The sequence below is a fragment of the Eulemur rufifrons genome, chromosome 19 (assembly GCF_041146395.1).
Source record: "Eulemur rufifrons isolate Redbay chromosome 19, OSU_ERuf_1, whole genome shotgun sequence".
Lineage (NCBI taxonomy): Eukaryota > Metazoa > Chordata > Mammalia > Primates > Lemuridae > Eulemur > Eulemur rufifrons.
In genome coordinates, this window is record NC_091001.1 from 93,875,667 (window position 1) to 93,892,960 (window position 17,294).

Genomic DNA, 17,294 nt, shown 5'->3' on the forward strand with positions numbered 1-17,294 from the left:
ACCCTAGATACATCATTGCACCCAATGTTCCTTCTGACCCTCAGGCACCCTGAGCATAAACCTTTGCACTCATCAGGGGCTTCAAAAACCCCAAACCTAAAGCCTTGACATCTACTTACATCACAAGATACTCATATACTCATCTAAACTCAAAAAATTTACTTTTACAAATTCATCTCAAATACCACCACTTTTTTAGGATCTTGCCAAAAAACATTTAAACCAGAATCTAATCATCAGGAAACAATCAGATAAATCAAGAACGTGGCACATTCTACAACACAGCTTAATTTATGTGGACTCATTTAAATATCAAAATCAAAACACACACATATACACTGGATGAGGAGAAATATTCTGGATTAACAGAGCAGTAAGATAACCAAATACAATGTACAATCAATGACTTGATTATGGTTGGAGGGTTGAAATTTTTTACAATAAAAAGTAGGAAAGAAAAATCAATCTCAACGCACATACTTCGTTGTCTGGATTAGGAGTGGAACAAGACAGTGAAATACCTTAAACTAGAAAACTATTTTTATAACAAGTCAAATTTAACTCTGAATTTTTCTAAACCAAAAAAATAACTAGTAAGAAATTTCTTCATTATTGTCGCCATTAACTTCGTGAAGTAGACGCAGGTGTTAGAGAAATCTAACTCATAAACCAGGTGCCGGTTACCATAATAGGATCTAATGTATCAGTACATGCCTTTCTTTACTGTCACAACCCAACCAAGTGGGAACCTGTGAAGAAACAGCCAGCTATAACCAACCCTACACTAACACAAAATTCTTGGTTCTTTCACTTTGTTACAAATTCTAGGCTATCCAACAAGCCCTTGAAAGCATTTACCTACTAATAACAGTCGGGTAAAATCACTTTTTAAAAACCTTCACACCACAAGCCCAAACGTGTCTATATTCCTCTACATATACCACCACAAGACAAGCTGGGTAAAGATGAATATTTATTCACTTTACAAAGAGAATGGTATTAAATTGCCATAAACAGCTCCATTTATAGACAAATATAACTGTACATTACACCAGTAGCTGACTCAAACTTGTTTTCCCAAGATGTTTATAATATGGCTCCAGCTCTATCAGTTGAACACAGAAATCTCAGTTCTGCCACTGAAATTAAAAAGATCCTCAGAGACAATGGTTCTGTTTTACATATGCACAGGTGGGAAACAGTAAATCCATTTGCTCAGCTCTTCCTTAGAGGTGAGCTTCCATCTGCATGACCCCTAGTGAGCACTAAGCAAATACTGGCTCATTCTTTTTAAAAAAAAAAAAGAAGTTTTACTGATTATTTGAAAAGGCTTTTTTTATAGTGCACCAAAATTCTTATTTATGCATACATAAAAAATCTTGAGTCAGACTTATTATTTTAAAGGTAAACAGATACCCTAACACTGCCAAGAGTAGGTAATGAGAAGGAAGGAAAACATTAAATTATTGAATTATAAAAATATTTTCTTTGGAAAAAAATTCCAACAAGGTTATCATTAATATCTAAAACCAAAGAGAAAAAATAAACAATTGTTCTCTGATCCATTAGTAATTTAAATAAAAATGAAAACCTCTTCAAAAGCAGCTATAACTGAATTTTTTAAAAAGTTGCAGGTAATGAGCACTTCTAAATCTATACACTGATTCTTTACAGGCAATCTTCAGTCAAGAAAAATCCTTAATATGGCTAACTCTTTAGTTTTTTAATTGCCATAATTTTTTTTGTTTTGTTTTAAAAAAATATTTCACATAACAGCTTAAAAAATAAGTGGTTATTTTGGGGAAGCACTCCAAATATTCAATCTGAGTCAAGTCAGATTACCACGGTTAAAAGACAAGCTAGGGATAATGGTGATTTTTTTTTTTTTAAATCACAATTATTTTCACTCCAGTTTTTAGTGATCCCATCATATTTTATGAAAATGTACCAAATTAAATGTACCAAATTAAGAAAATCTTCACTAGTGCTGCTGCTTTGTATCTGGATTTGATGAAAGATACCAACCTGAGATAAGAGCTGACTCCTTCACAACAGTCCAGTTCTTCAACCCTATGGGAAAGGTCTTTATCTTCTTATAAGTCAATTCTCGATATAACCAATCATACCAAGATATTTATATTATAAAAATATACCATATATTGGACACTCATGTCAGTACATTGCAGAAAATGTGTCTATTTACTGTGTAAAGTTTATTAACATTTGAATGAAACACTCTTATTTACACAGTTAAGTCTGGGGCGCTCAGGACAGCAAGGTGGCGTGGGAACCACCGCCGTGAATTTGGAAATGTACAGCGGTCCTCGGCATCCTGGCACAGAGATAACCCTCCCCAGGAGAACTCGGCACCATTGGTCAGGGTGAGCCAGAGTTTATGCAGTTTGACTGGCTTGCTTTCCTGTCTTCATTCTTCTTCACTTTCATTTTCAGGATCTAAATCGGAATCTCCATTTAATTCTTTTTCACTTGCCACCTCTCTGTCCTCACCATTTTCTTCATCTTTTTCTTCAGCATCTTCATCTTCCTCTTCATTCTCTTCATCAACTTCCTCCTCTTTTTCACTTTCTTTTTCTTCTTCATCTTCATCCCAATTATCCTAGTAGAAATATCAAGCAAGGAAAGCATTTATGAAAGCCTCAGTCTTACAGACTATGAGGACATAAAGGCTGACTATGTACTAGGAAACAGATCACTCACATCAGAATCCTTATCTGCTATTTCATCGTCAGACTCCTCTTCAGAAGATTCTGTAGGGAGAAAACACTCAGCCTTAATTTTGTGAACAAAGCAGAGAGCGTAGCTCTGGAAACTAAACATAACCAGATTCCTGAATTTACTTTTAGAAATATATTCAGCGAACATCCATCCAAGACATAACATTAAGTTAATATTCTTCCCTGCATCAAGATCTCATTGGGGCAGACTAAGTAACCAAAACACTTATACCATCTTAAAATACTAAGCTATTTCTGGGCTACCAAACCGTACCAGTTGACAAGGACAAAATCTACATTAAAAAGCTGGCTTATATATGTAGAAGAAATGAAGAATTAGCATTGCTTTTAAGCCTCAGTGAAAGTACCAATTACAGAAACATTAGTAATTGATATATTAGATGTATGGTTGTGAGGAACAAAACATTCAAATGTCAAAAAAAAAAAAAAGGTAACAGATTATTTTCTAAGCACTATGGGAAATACATTTTACAATGGAGAGGAAAAGGCTGTCAGCAATCTTAGCATCATTAATGGAAGAACAAGCACAATATGGCTCTTGGCGTGACGCAATGTGAAAACACATCAGCATTACTGCAACCCCTACAAAAACATATGACTTAAAATATAATCAATCCTTTAGACCTCACATTCAGTTTAAAGGAATTATAGAGTTTAGAGGAACAAACAAAATGAAACCAAAAAGAAGCAAATCCATAACCACAAGGTGGGGCATGTAAGGAATAAACTGCCTGGTCTCTTCAGCAAGTCCATATCATGAAAGGGGGGGTTCTTACAGACTGAAGAGACCTTAGAAATACAGCAACCAGATTCAACACCATGATCCAAGACTACATCCTAGTTTGACCAAACCAGCTTTAAAGGACATTTTAGGGATAACTGGGGAAAGATGATGGTGAATTGGGCACTGGATAAAACTAAGGAATTAATGTTGTGGGTGTGCCAATATTATAACATAGTGTTCCTATTTTTTTAAGATATTCTAACTTTCTTTCTATAGGTACTTTTTCTTAATAAATCATCATATACAGATGAAGTCCCTTCATGCCCATGTCCCCGAGCCCATTCCCTAAAAGAAACCACTATCCTGAATTTATCATTCCCCTGTATGCTGTTAAACAATTATTATGCACATATGTACCCATGAATTACACATGTACATATTCATGAAAAACATATACAATAGTCCTCCTTATGTGTTTTCACCTTCCATGCCTTCAACTGCAGTCTGAAAATATTAAATGGAAAATTTCAAAAACCAAGGCATCATACATTTTAAATTGCACACCGTTTTGAGTAGCAAGATGAAATCTCACACCATGCATGTGATCATCCCCGCTTTGTCCAGTATCTCTGAGCTGTCTACACTACCCACCCACTAGTTGCTTAGTAGCCATCTCAGTGATCACATTAACTGATGTAATATCACAGTGCTTGTGCTCAAGTCACCCTTAATAATACTTTACCAATAACTTAATTGTTAGTTATGGCTGTTAATCTCTTGCTGTGCCTAATTTAGAAATTAAACTTTATCACAGGTATGTATGTATAGGAAAAATCACAGTACATTATCTAGGGTTCAGTATTATCTAGGGTTACAAGCACCCACTGGGGGTCTTGGCATCCTCCACAGATAAGGGGGAACTACTATACTATTGTTTTGTGGGTTTTCAAATGTTTTAAATGTGTATACACACCTATACAATTATATGATACCATACAGAAGATATCGTTTTGTGACTTGATTTTGTAATCATATTTATCAATGTTGATGACTTCTATCTCTACTTCATGCACTCTCACTAATATAGTGTTATGCTGAAGGAATAAATCATCATAAATACTGCTCCCACTAATGAAGGATTATGTTGTTTATAAGTAATCTTTTAAATTATGAACAAGACTGCAAGAACACACTTACACAATTCTCCTTGCATATACATTTTAAACCATGTTCTTGAGCTTTTTATTCTTAAAACCGTTTTACACTTTTAAAAAATTGAGGGCCCCAAAAGCTTCTGTTTATGTGGGGAAAGTCCATCAGTATTTATCACTTTAAAAATAAAAATTTTTTAATTTAAAAATATTTAATTCATTTACAAATGCCAACCCATTACATGTTAATACAAATAACATGTTTTAATGAAAAACGATACTTCTCCCATGCCCCAAACAAAATTACTGAGTGGCACTGTTTTACGTACTTCTCATATTTGCTTCTACATTCTATATTTTGGATATGTTGATTTACTTGAACTATAGGAAGAAAATCCAGCCTCACAGGGATGACTGATTGAAAAATGGAGAACATCGTGGACCTCTGAAAGGGTCATGGGGATGCCCACAGGTGCTCTGGCCACACTTCAGTAAGTGCCAGTCATTAGAGTACACTCCTGGAAATACCCCTGGCAAATGGAAGGATATGTAAATTTTCAACTTTATCTAAGATTATAAAGTTGTTCTGTAAAAAGAATGTACATATACTCCCACCACAGCGTAAGTTTCCATTACTACAAATCTTTCCCAATACCTATTTTCAGTTTTTCAAATTTATCACAATACAAGATATTATTTCACTGAGGTTTTAATCTGCATTTTCTAAAGTTGTTCTTGTTAGTCATTTGTTCCACCTCCCAGAAAATCATCTGTATATCCTATGTTCATTTTACTGTTATTTTCCTCTAATAAGAAAATGTTCCTTTGGCTGGGCATGGTGGCTCACGCCTGTAATCCTAGCACTCTGGGAGACCGGGGCAGGCGGATTGTTTGAGCTCAGGAGTTCGAGACTAGCCTGAGCAAGAGTGAGACCCTGTCTCCACTTAAAAAAAATAGAAAGAAATTATCTGGACAACTAAATATATACATAGAAAAAATTAGCCAGACATGGTAGTGCATGCCTGTAGTCCCAGCTACTCAGGAGGCTGAGGCAGTAGGATTGCTTGATCCCAGGAGTTTGAGGTTGCTGTGAGCTAGGCTGACGCCACGGCACTCTAGCCCAGGCAACAGAGTGAGACTCTGTCTCAAAAAAAGAAAGTTCCTTTAATATACTAAAGTGTAAAGAGAAAAGTGATGTGTAATGTGATACAGGTAAAATACTTTGTTCCATATGAATTGTGAGTTTTTCTAGCAATTCACTGAACGGGCTCTTTTCTACATTGATATAAAACACACGATCAATGTTACTAATAACATACCAAGATTCCACAGAGCTATGGGTTTTCAGGGGGTAACTAGGCCAATCTATTGGTCTGTCTATTCTTGCACTTTAGCTTTTTAAGTCTTAATACTAAATACTTCTATAATCGACATGCTACTTAGGATATTTAAGAATGGTCTAAAATGTTCTGTTTTTGACTATCTTTGTCTGGTTTTGTTAATAAAATTATACTAACTCATAATATGCCTAAATTGTTTATAAATGACAAAACTGACTAGTTCCTTGAAAACCTGATAAAACCACCTGCAAAATCTCTGGGTGTGGTATCTTGTGATCAATTTTAGAGCTATTGCCTTTTTCAAGTTTATTTCTTTTCATGTCAACTTTGGTCACAGAAATTTCCTTAAAAAGTACCTATATCACCTAGATTTTGAAATGTATTAGCATAAAGTAAGTTCATGTTCATAGTGTTCTTTTATTTAAATCTCTTCCATACCTAATGCCCTATTTTGTTACATACTTGTGGCTTTTTCTTATTTATCACAGCTTTTTGCCTATTTTTGCCACACACTTTCCCATTTTATTACAGGAGGTATGCCAAAGCAAGAACTTACACTGATACTTTTGCAAAGATGACAGAACTGAGTCACCAAAAAAAAAAATGTTCCAATTCTAGACTCTACCCCCCAACCTTTACCTTCTTCATACACCAACTTTGCCTTCTGTTCAGGAGAAGTCATTCCCTTTGTTTTCTCTGATGCTGTAACCTGAAAGAGAATAAAGTACACTCTAAAGAAGAGTATAAGCACATCCCAAGTACCACAACCACCACCACACCCAACCTTCCCCACCATCAGCTGACTCATCCTTCCACCACTATAATAAATGACTTTAATACAATGTGGATCAAATACAAGGCAAAAAGATTCTTCAAGAAGAAAAAAATTACTCTGTAAAAGTTGAAAACCCTATGAGGTGATTGGAATATCTTTCTGTGCCAAAATTTTAACTGTATAAATATTCTTTAATTTGTTAACTGTATTAACAATTGAAATATAATGGTAAAAAAAGTTTCAGTAAAAGTTGAAACAGGCACAACTGAACTCTTCCTATCAAACAGATAATATTTCCAAGTGAAAGACAGGACTTTTTACTAAAATAGGGAGCTCTCAAAAGTTCAGCTAAACGAGCCTTATTCTTTCTCTCCATTCCTATCACAGCCAAAAGTTTTAGCCCAAAACAATTTGACCTACTCACTTGTGTAATTAGAAGAATAAGCTTTCCATGAAGGTGTGAGAGTTTCTGAAAAGTCTTGACTCTACTTTCCATTAACTGGTACAGTGTCCCCAGCTGGGGTATCAAGTCAGGTAACTAGAAAAAATGATGACAGTTTGATACTATTATCACATTATAGAGATGACAAACATACAAATCATGCTCAGTGGTGCCTTGGTACTTAGCCACTGCACCACAAGCATCTGCACACAAGTACTTCCAGTGGCAACCGCTGCTTGTGACAAAGCCTAGCAACATCGCAAATTTTCACAGAAGGCCCTCAATGTCATAACAGGAAAAAACAATAGCTTTATAAAAATGATACCTAATCAGGAGAGAGAAACTCCAAAGCAGGACAAACTGTAGGGTAGGACTTCTCTGTATTGATCAAAGTATTTCAGATAAGGTCAGCATAAAGTAGACACTAAATTTAAAAAAAAATACCCGTAATACATCTCCAGGCTAAACAGGGCTTTCCTCTGACTCTTACCCTCTGATGAAGCACATTATCTGCCCTTACCATAAGGCCAAGGAGCAGGAGAAAGCTTTTCCCAGCTCCCAGAGACCAGCAAGACAGGGTGATAGAGTACAAAGCTGATCTTATAGCATTTTAAACATACTCCCTATTAATGAATTCTCTGAACCATGCTTAAGAAATGAAAGCAGGAAATTCTCTGATTTGTCCCTCTAGAGCTAGAGAAAAAGGGACCCCACTCTTTGCCCTTTCATTAGCCTTTTCCAGCCCTCCTATTTGTGACACTGGCATAAATAAGAGTATTTCAGTCAAACGTTAAAAACTTTACACAGCAGATCGACAAAAAAAAAAAAAAGAATAAACAAGTTCTAATATGACTGTGATGCATTTCATTTTATCATCTCCCCTTCATGTGTACCCATGAGCTCCAAGAAGATCCCAAGACGCCAACAACTGCTATGATCGTTTCATGCCAATCACCAAGCCACTCAGACACTCCTCTCACCACTGTCCTAGTTCACCTCCCAAGACTCATGCAGGCTGGGAGACCCAACACCCATGCTTAATGTTGTTTTTCTCTTCCCCGTTCTAGCATCTTAGCAGAGTTCTTCCCACTAAGAAAAAACTGTTGACCTCAAAGCAGGTTAATCAATAGTTTTCACCATTTCAAACCACTGAAAGCAAAAGGAGCCTGAGACAGAGAACAAAGAACAGACCCCAGGTAGGAGTTGGGTGAAAGTTTGTTAAGACCAGAGGAGCTACAGTTTAAACAATTAAGGAATTTTTTCAAATACCCACTAAAATCTTTTAAGAAAACTTATAAAGTGCTGCATAATCATATAAAAGAAAAAACTGTTTAATTTTACTTCTAGCTTAAAATGTAACTGATGTAATGATGTCACAAAGAACCCAACTTGCATTATGAATATAAAAGCTTCTTTTCTGGTGTTGCTTTAAGATTTGCTCCCTCCCTTCTTACATAGATAGTAAGAGCTGACAGTGGCTCCAACAAACTGTCAGGTAGTAAATATTTACTTTCTGCCATTTTTATCATAAACTACCTTTTATCCTCCTAGAACAAGGCATGGCAGACATGTTAGCATATATAAAAACTTTACAAACCTTCTAAGTTTTTTAAAAGGGAGGGAAGGATACATACGATAAAAAGACAATTTTGCTGAGGTTTGATTGTGAATACATCAATATATAATTTTTCCCCTTTATTTTTCAAAGTTCTCTATATATTACTTTTAAATCAGGGGCGGGGGGGAGACCAGTGACATCATGAAAGGGCTCACATCATTGCACCTGGGGAAAACAAAATCTCTAAAGAAAGCATCTATTGGTTGACAGACGGAGAAAGGATTTTTGATCAGCCATCCTTATCAAAGTTTATAATCCTTATCAAAGCCAAACTATTTATATTCAGCAACTGTAGCTAAAAAGACTCACTGTGGACAGGTATGAGGCATGAACCGTTAGCACACATTTTAGCCACTGAACCATTAAAACAGCACTGAAAAAAAAAAGAGAAAAAGCCAAGTAAACTAATGTTCACAAATTCAGAATTAAATACAACTGAGGCACAAAATTAGACAAACCCATATAGGCGACAGATCATCTATAAATTGTGCTCTGTGAAGATGACTATAATAAATAAATCACCATGAATACCACAGTCCTTTCATTCTTTTACTGAATCTAAAATCTGTGTAACATACTAAGGAGGGAAGTGGGTACACATCAGAAAACAGGACAAAAACTCCTTCAAAACAATTCAAGGAGTCGGGTTAGGTGGCTCACGCCTGCAATCCTAGCACTCTGGGAGGCCAAGGCAGGACCATTGCTTGAGCTCAGGAGTTCTGAGACCAGCCTAAGAGTCAGTCCCAATCTCTACTAAAAATAGAAAAATTAGCCAGGCATAGTGGCACGCGCCTGTAGTCCCAGCTACTCGGGAGGCTGAGGCAAGAGGACCACTTGAGCCCAAGAGTTCGAGGCTGCAGTGAGCTATGATGACACCACTGCACTCTAGAGTAAGGGCAACAGAGTAAGACTCTTGTCTCAAAAAAAAAACAATTCAAGAATAAAAATCATGCTTTACTTCATAATTAACTGGTGTCAGGGCAGTAATCTTCACCCAAATTGAGTGCAATTGATTTTGCATTTCACGTTCATGATAAACATAAGAATAGGTTGAACTCACAATCTATTCTCTGTCTGGAACAAACAGCAAAGCTTTCCACTCCAACGTTAAAAGGCAAATATAGACCAAAAATGCACAAAATCCAGTCATAATTAAGGCTAATGCAGTCTGTCACGAAAAAAATTTAGAAAAGAAAAACCTCTATATTTAACACATTGACTGTCACACTAGAAAAAAAAATTTTTACACCTGGGGCCACAGTGTTTTATTAAAAAACGATCCTTTCTAATTTATTTTTTATTGTTTTCTCTGTGTGAGTTATATGCAACACAATCCACATTAGAATTAAATTGTCAGTATTAATTGTAACAATAAGAACATCAACAAGTAAGATTTTCAGGAACCAACTGCAGGGTTTTGCTTCATATGACCCTGGGCTCAAAACTAGTCTGAGTTAAATACAACTCACCTAGCAGTCAATGTGTTAACTATATAGATACTGATGATAATATACTACAAGCTTAGTATCTTTTTTTTTTTTTTTTTTTTGAGACAGAGTCTCACTCTGTTGCCCAGGCTAGAGTGAGTGCCGTGGCGTCAGCCTAGCTCACAGCAACCTCAAACTCCTGAGCTCAAGGGATCCTCCTGTCTCAGCCTCCCGAGTAGCTGGGACTACAGGCATGCACCAACATGCCCGGCTAATTTTTTTTTTCTATATATATTTTTAGCTGTCCATATAATTTCTTTCTATTTTTAGTAGAGATGGGGTCTTGCTCTTGCTCAGGCTGGTCTCGAACTCCTGAGCTCAAACGATCCGCCCACCTCGGCCTCCCAGAGTGCTAGGATTACAGGCGTGAGCCACCGCGCCCGGCCCAAGCTTAGTATCTTAAACCAACTTCCAGATTTAAATGTTTAACCTTAAGCAGCTACCAAAAGTTGTGCATGTTCTATAAAAGACAGTTTTACATATCATGATTAAGACTAAATCATTAAAACAAAATAAGACTAATTTTTTAAATGATCTGATAATATAGCTCAAATACCTACAAAGGAGTTTTCTAAAAGAAAAGAAAACTGTAATAAAATGTTAAGAATAAGAGTCATTCAACTTAAAATAAGGAAGGGGTAATATGACACTTAAAGAGTTTTATTAGTTAAAATCTGGGACTACCTAATATTTCAGTTTCATGTTGTCAGATATTGTTGTTTTTCACAATCACCCCTATTTATAAAAACAAAGCAATTTAAGTTGTCTAAACATCTTACCTATTAGGATGTCCTTGCAACCTCTTTGTAAGCTAAGAGAAAGAAAACCACTATTAGCAACAGCACTTCAGAGGCAACCAGTCTCCATTAATTCTCACAATACAATGAATGTATTAGAAAATCATTATTGCATTTAGTAGCCTATTTTCAACCAACACAGTATATTCTATGAATACATCCCCACAATCAGATAATTACCTGATAAAAATCTAGGCTAGCATTTATATGAATGAATGTCCAGAATAAGCAAATCCACTGAGATGGAAAATAGATTAGTGACTGCCAGGACTGGGGGAAAGGGAGAGTGAGGAGTGACTACTGATGTGTACAGGATTTCTTTCTGGAGTACAAATGCACAATCATCTGTAAATATACTAAAAACACTAAAGTGTGTACTTTAAAGGGGTGACTTTATGGTATGTGAATTATACCTCAATTTACATATAAATATCAAGGTTAGGCAAATTTTGTTTTAAAGTAGATATTATTACAAAAACATATGACCAGTTTTTTCTAATAATTGACACTGTTTTAAATAAAAAGGTTTCCCCTACCAATAACAGTAAAAGGCCTATTTTTAGGCCTAATTTTTAACAATTTGCACCCACTCTTCTAGGGCAAGCTCCAGTGAAATTATGTATACTTTTTTATTTAAGAGATGAGGAATTGCTATGTTGCCCAGGTTGGAGTGCAGTGGCTATTGATCAAGGTAAAAGTGCCAATGACTTTTCTTTTCACTATCTCAGGAATTCATCAATTTCACTTTTTGTGCCTAAAGTACTTTCCTCTTATGTATCTATCATTCACACTCTAAATGCCATGTTTCCTTCTATATTACAAGTCCATTTCTCTAAATACTGGATTTTTCCTTTAATTCAGGCATTAGGACCTTTAAATGAAAAGAACAGTCACAGCTGAGAGCAGTGGTTCACACCTGTAATCCCAGAACTTTAGGAAGCCAAGGCAGGAGGATCACTAGAGGCCAGGAGCTTGAGACCAGCCTTGGCAACACAGTGAGACCCCGTCTCTACAAAAAACTTTTTAAAAATTAGCTGCCTTTGGTGATGCATGCCTGTAATCCTAGTTACTTGGGAGACTGAGGCAGGAGAATTGCCTGAGCCTGAAAGTTCAAGGTTGCACTAAGCTGTAATCACGACACTGCACTCACATGGGCAACAGAGCATGACCCTATCTCTAAAGAAAGAAGAGTCAGTTACCTCTTGCAACAATGGAATAACAGCATGTAGGGGCATCCTTAACACAGTCTTCTTTATTAGGTTTAAATTCCTAGTTTGAAGTACTTTCTGTCAGAAAATGAAAGAATTATTAAAATAAGCACACTCACAAGCTAAGGACACTACAGGAAAAACTGTCTATAAAAATGATTTTTAAAAGACCAAGGCAATAAACTACCAACTGAGTTTAGCAAATAAAGGCTACAGGGACCAAATGGAGAAAGTCACATTACATCTGTGGCTACCAGATAAGCAGTCTTGAGGTATCAAGAAAGTTACTTCATTGAACAGATTTCTTTTTTTCCTAATTCTTTAATATGAAACACAAAAGAACATCTACAGATATTTAAATGCAGATATACAATTTCAGAGATGTTCCCAAGATTCCATTTTATGAAATTAGAGCTATATCCACCTAAGAGTGAGCAAAACATAGTAAAATCACACTTAGAAAGCAAGAAACCTTCTTAAATTAGGTGCCAACTTCTTGACAAAATTTTAAACCAATCAAAAGGCCACATAATAAGTGGGCTTGAACCAAAACTCTTTAAGGATATATCTGTGGGAAAGACCCAGTCTCCACCCTGGGTTAAAGCAAAGGAGACAGGGCAGGATCTGTCCTGGTGCTGCCCCTTAGAAGCTGCACACTCCCGGGCAGGCCATTCAACTTCTCCGCACCCCACATGCTTCACAGAAGCAAAGAGTAGGAAATTAGAGTCCTTTCAGGTCTGATACCCTCTTCCTCTTAAATACTTTTAAATATTTATTCTTTCAAAAGACTTTACTCCAAGAGGATCTTCCCTAATGGTGTATGTATGTTTTGGTGGTAGTTGTGACTATAAAAATCATGCTCAGAATAAAAACAGCAGAAATACTGAAAGGCAAAAATACAGAAAGTTAGTTTCCAGCCTACTTTTATAGTTCCTAACATTTCTTTGCAGAATTCCCTATGGATTTTATTTGCTTGTAAAACTATCTTTACACCACCAAGCCCTTCTAAATCTACCAAGTACTATTTTAAAACTTTCACATAATTAGTTTCTTATGCAAAAGAATATCAAAGCATTTTATACATCATTATCGATGGATGGAATGCCCCAATTTAGTCTCCATTAACCTACAATTTTCATTTTCAAAAAATCAGAATGCGAGACTCAAAACAAAATATACTGATCATAACTTTAACAATAATTCAGAAGGTGCTTGATACTAAATATTCCTCAAATCACCTCTTCATTATAAATATCAGTTATCACAAAGTTCCAGTGATCTAGAAGCTATAGCAAACATTCTATATCAACTAGTCTATGAATTATTTTTTGAGATAGGACATGCTTTTGTTAAGGTCTTCAAAAAAATTTTCATAAGATGTTCACCCAAACCACCAGTAGGCCTAATAGGGTGGCAATGCTTCAGATCAAGGAATACAATCCTAAACTTCTGGTTCCCCATTAGTTACACTAAAAGCTTGGTTAAGAAACATAATGAAGGGCTGAGGACATAAAGGAGGACTGAAGATAAGAGATCTGTGAAATCTGCTAGTGCTCTAAATAAAGAGTGATGGTATAATTCATTGTCCAAACTGAGATACTTCCGTGAATGAAAGGAGTCGCTATTAATAATTGTACCAAGATGAGAGGTATAAACTAGAACCATCACAGACAAAAAAAGCACGGCTTAACTATTTAGAAGTTGTCCCAAACTATGGGGCAGAAAATTTTTCAACAACCTCTTAGATACTTCTTATGTCCACTAAAGACAGAGGCTCTAATGGTTAACAATTTTCACATTTAAAATAAGCAATAAAAATACTTTACCCCAAACTAAGTGAAATGATAATGAACAGAGGAGTGAGCATCATTAACTTCTGTCAAGGAGGTATTTAAAGAAACAACCCTATAAACCATAGTTGTAACTGCACCAAGAAGATGGTGTTTAAGATGAGGTTTTTCTAACTTTACTGCAGTGCAGGTAAATGGCACAACTTTTAAGTGCACTATCTGATCAGTTTCACATACACATTTACCCATGAAGCAAACACTAGAATAAAAATAAACATTCTGTCACCCTCAAGTCTGCCTGGGCCCCTTTACAGTGTATCCTAACCCTCCTACTCCCAATTCCCAGGCAGCCACTGAACTATGTGCTGGTCTGCATTTTCTAGAATTTTTATATAAATGGGATCACAAATTATCATTTTCTTATTGTCCGGCTTCTTTCACATAGCATAAGTTTGAGATTCATCCACATTGCTGGTCTATCAATACATGCCTTATGTTGCTAGATAAACAATTTGTTTATCCATTCATCTGTTGAGGGACACATGAGTTCCTTCCAGTTTTTGGCTATTACAAATAAAGTGGCAATGAACATTCGTATAAAGGTCTTGGTATGAACTTATTAGAGTTTTTCTTTTGGTAAATACCTAGGAGTTGGATGGCTGGATCATATGGTAGGTGTATCCTTAATTTTTAATAAACTGCCAACTTGTTTTGCAAAGTCGTTAAACCATTTTACATGCCCACCAGCAAGATATGATTTCAACTGCTCCACATCCTCACCAACAGATGGTACTGTCATTTTCATTTTAATCAATCTATAATGGGTATGTGGCATTATCTCATTGTGGTTTAAATTTGCATTTCTGTGATAATTAATGTTTAATACTTTTACATGTGTTTACTGGCCATCTGCTTTTTCCAATTGTTTTTTTTTTTCTTTATTTTTCCTTTAACATTTTATGCTTTTATCTAAGAAATTCCCCTACTGTTGTTCATATTGATATTCTCCTGTTTTCTTCTAGAAGTTCTGTAGTTTTAGGTTTTATAATCAGATGTGTGGTCTATTTTGTACTGATTTTCATGTAAGGTGTGAAGTAAAGCTGAGATCCAATTTTTCCCAATAGTATATAGTCTATTTCTAGACTCTTATTTTGTTCCTTTAATCTATTTTTTCACCAATATCAAACTATCTTGACTACTATAGCTTTATCTTGATATCAGGTTGGGTAATTCTTCCAACTTGCTCCTTATTTTATAATTGCTTTGCTTATTCCACATCCTTTGCATAGTTTTAGGAACAGTTTGTCAATTTCTACAAAGGTGGCTGACAGGACTATTGGAATTTTATTTGCAAATTGACTAAACATACCGATTAATTTGGGGAGAATTCCTCACCTTAAGGGTGCAGAATACCTAATTGATGAACATGGTTTAGATATCCATTTACTTCAGTCTCTGTTAATTTCTCTCAACTGTTAGAATCTTCAGTGTAGAGGTATTCATCTTTTTAAAATGTACCCTAGATGCTTTCTGGTACTACCAACAATGGAACTTTTAAAAAACACTTAAATATATTTTTTAACATACTCTAAAATATTTATCTCTGTTGGATGCCATGAATTACAAAATAACTAGGTTTCTTTTTTGTTTTGTTTCTGCATAAGCTATAGACTATTTCATTGGGTTACATTTCTACGTTTCAAAAGCCATTAATTTTAATGTCAAGTTGTCTATGACAGACATCTTTAACCTCTTAGAAGGTCCCATGATGTATCCCTGTCATTGCTCACTTTCTTCTTTCATTCCTTTTTTCAGTGTCCTCCTAAATATGTATCATGTTTCCTCATAAGGCAGCTTTTGGGAACAGGAAAGACTTTTTGTAGGGGGAAAAATATATGTTTGCCTTATCTCTTTCTTTGTAGAATGCAGTATGTATAATTGCAGTAATATACTATGGGAACATTTCCCTACTTTTAGGGATTTTTTGGTTTCAAAAAAGGGGTTATGGGTGGATTGCTTGAGCTCAGGAGTTCAAGATCAGCCTGAGCAAGAGTGAGACCCCGTCTCTACTAAAAATAGAAATTATACGGGCAACTAAAAATATATATAGAAAAAATTAGCCGGGCATGGTGGCGCATGCCTGTAGTCCCAGCTACTCAGGAGGCTGAGGCAGGAGGATTGCTTGAGCCCAGGAGTTTGAGGTTGCTGTGAGCTAGGCTGACGCCACGGCACTCTAGCCCAGGCAACAGAGCAAGACTCTGTCTCAAAAAATAAATAAATTAATTAATTAATTAAAAAAGGGGGGGGAGGTTATTTTAAGCATTTTTAAAGGTCTTTTCCTGCACAAAATTTTCATCATTCAACTAGTTTCCAATAATTTATACTAATACAAACAAAAACCTTTACACTTTAAAAAGTGCTTTTCATAAACAGCATTTCATTTCTCCTTTCGACAACCCTATGACACTGATAAATATTATACATTAACACTTTTGAAGTATTCTTCCCAAAAAAGATTCTAAACTGAATCTTTTCAAGCTTCTAGATATAACTAGATTTACATCTAGATTTGCAAGCTTCTAATCTAACTTGTTCAGGAAACATTATGGACAGAGGAACACGCTAAATGATACCAGAGACACAGTAGGCAAAATCCAGAATGTAAGACTCTCTATTGGGCAAATAACCTAACTTCTTCAAAAAATAAATTGCAAGACGGGAGGGGAGGGCATATCAACCAAACACAGTGTGGACTCTGTTGCGATCCTGTTTTAAAGATAGCAAAAATAAAAACAGAAAATAAAAAGCTTATGAGACAATTAGGGAAATGTAAACACTAACACTCCTTGATAATTTTAAAGAATTACTATTTTTTAGGTATATAATGGATTATAGTTATTTTTTTGAAAAGGAGTTTTTAAGTTGAATAGGGATGTATTTATGGATACAATATTTGATCATTTCTGAGATTTCCTTCACCATAACCTCTTAGAAGGCAAGTAGGACAACAGATGAATCAATGATAGACTGGCTAGCGCTGATAATTTCTGAAACTGGGTAATGAGCTCATGGTGGTCCACTGTACTATTCTAAATGTTCTGAAATGTTTCTTAATAATAAAGAAAAAAACTGGTACCTGATTCACTTGTACCTACTGAGGAAGGTTTCAAAGCATAGGGCAGGTAAGTTGCATTCCATTTCAAACA

The 17,294-nt window shown here is 35.7% G+C and overlaps 1 protein-coding gene across 1 annotated transcript in view; it reads right to left on the bottom strand.

Moving 5' to 3' along the window:
• Positions 1-956: 956 nt before the first annotated feature.
• The window catches only part of WDR43 (WD repeat domain 43), a 46,203-nt gene continuing 29,865 nt past the window's right edge, over positions 957-17,294 (bottom strand). Inside the window, exons 12-18 of the mRNA XM_069494151.1 lie at positions 12,290-12,376; positions 11,073-11,104; positions 9,116-9,179; positions 7,171-7,284; positions 6,611-6,680; positions 2,719-2,768; positions 957-2,617 (exon numbers count right to left, since the gene is read on the bottom strand). Coding sequence (XP_069350252.1) covers positions 2,426-2,617; positions 2,719-2,768; positions 6,611-6,680; positions 7,171-7,284; positions 9,116-9,179; positions 11,073-11,104; positions 12,290-12,376 — 609 coding nt within the window. The 3' untranslated portion in view covers positions 957-2,425. The remainder of the gene's footprint in view (positions 2,618-2,718; positions 2,769-6,610; positions 6,681-7,170; positions 7,285-9,115; positions 9,180-11,072; positions 11,105-12,289; positions 12,377-17,294) is intronic.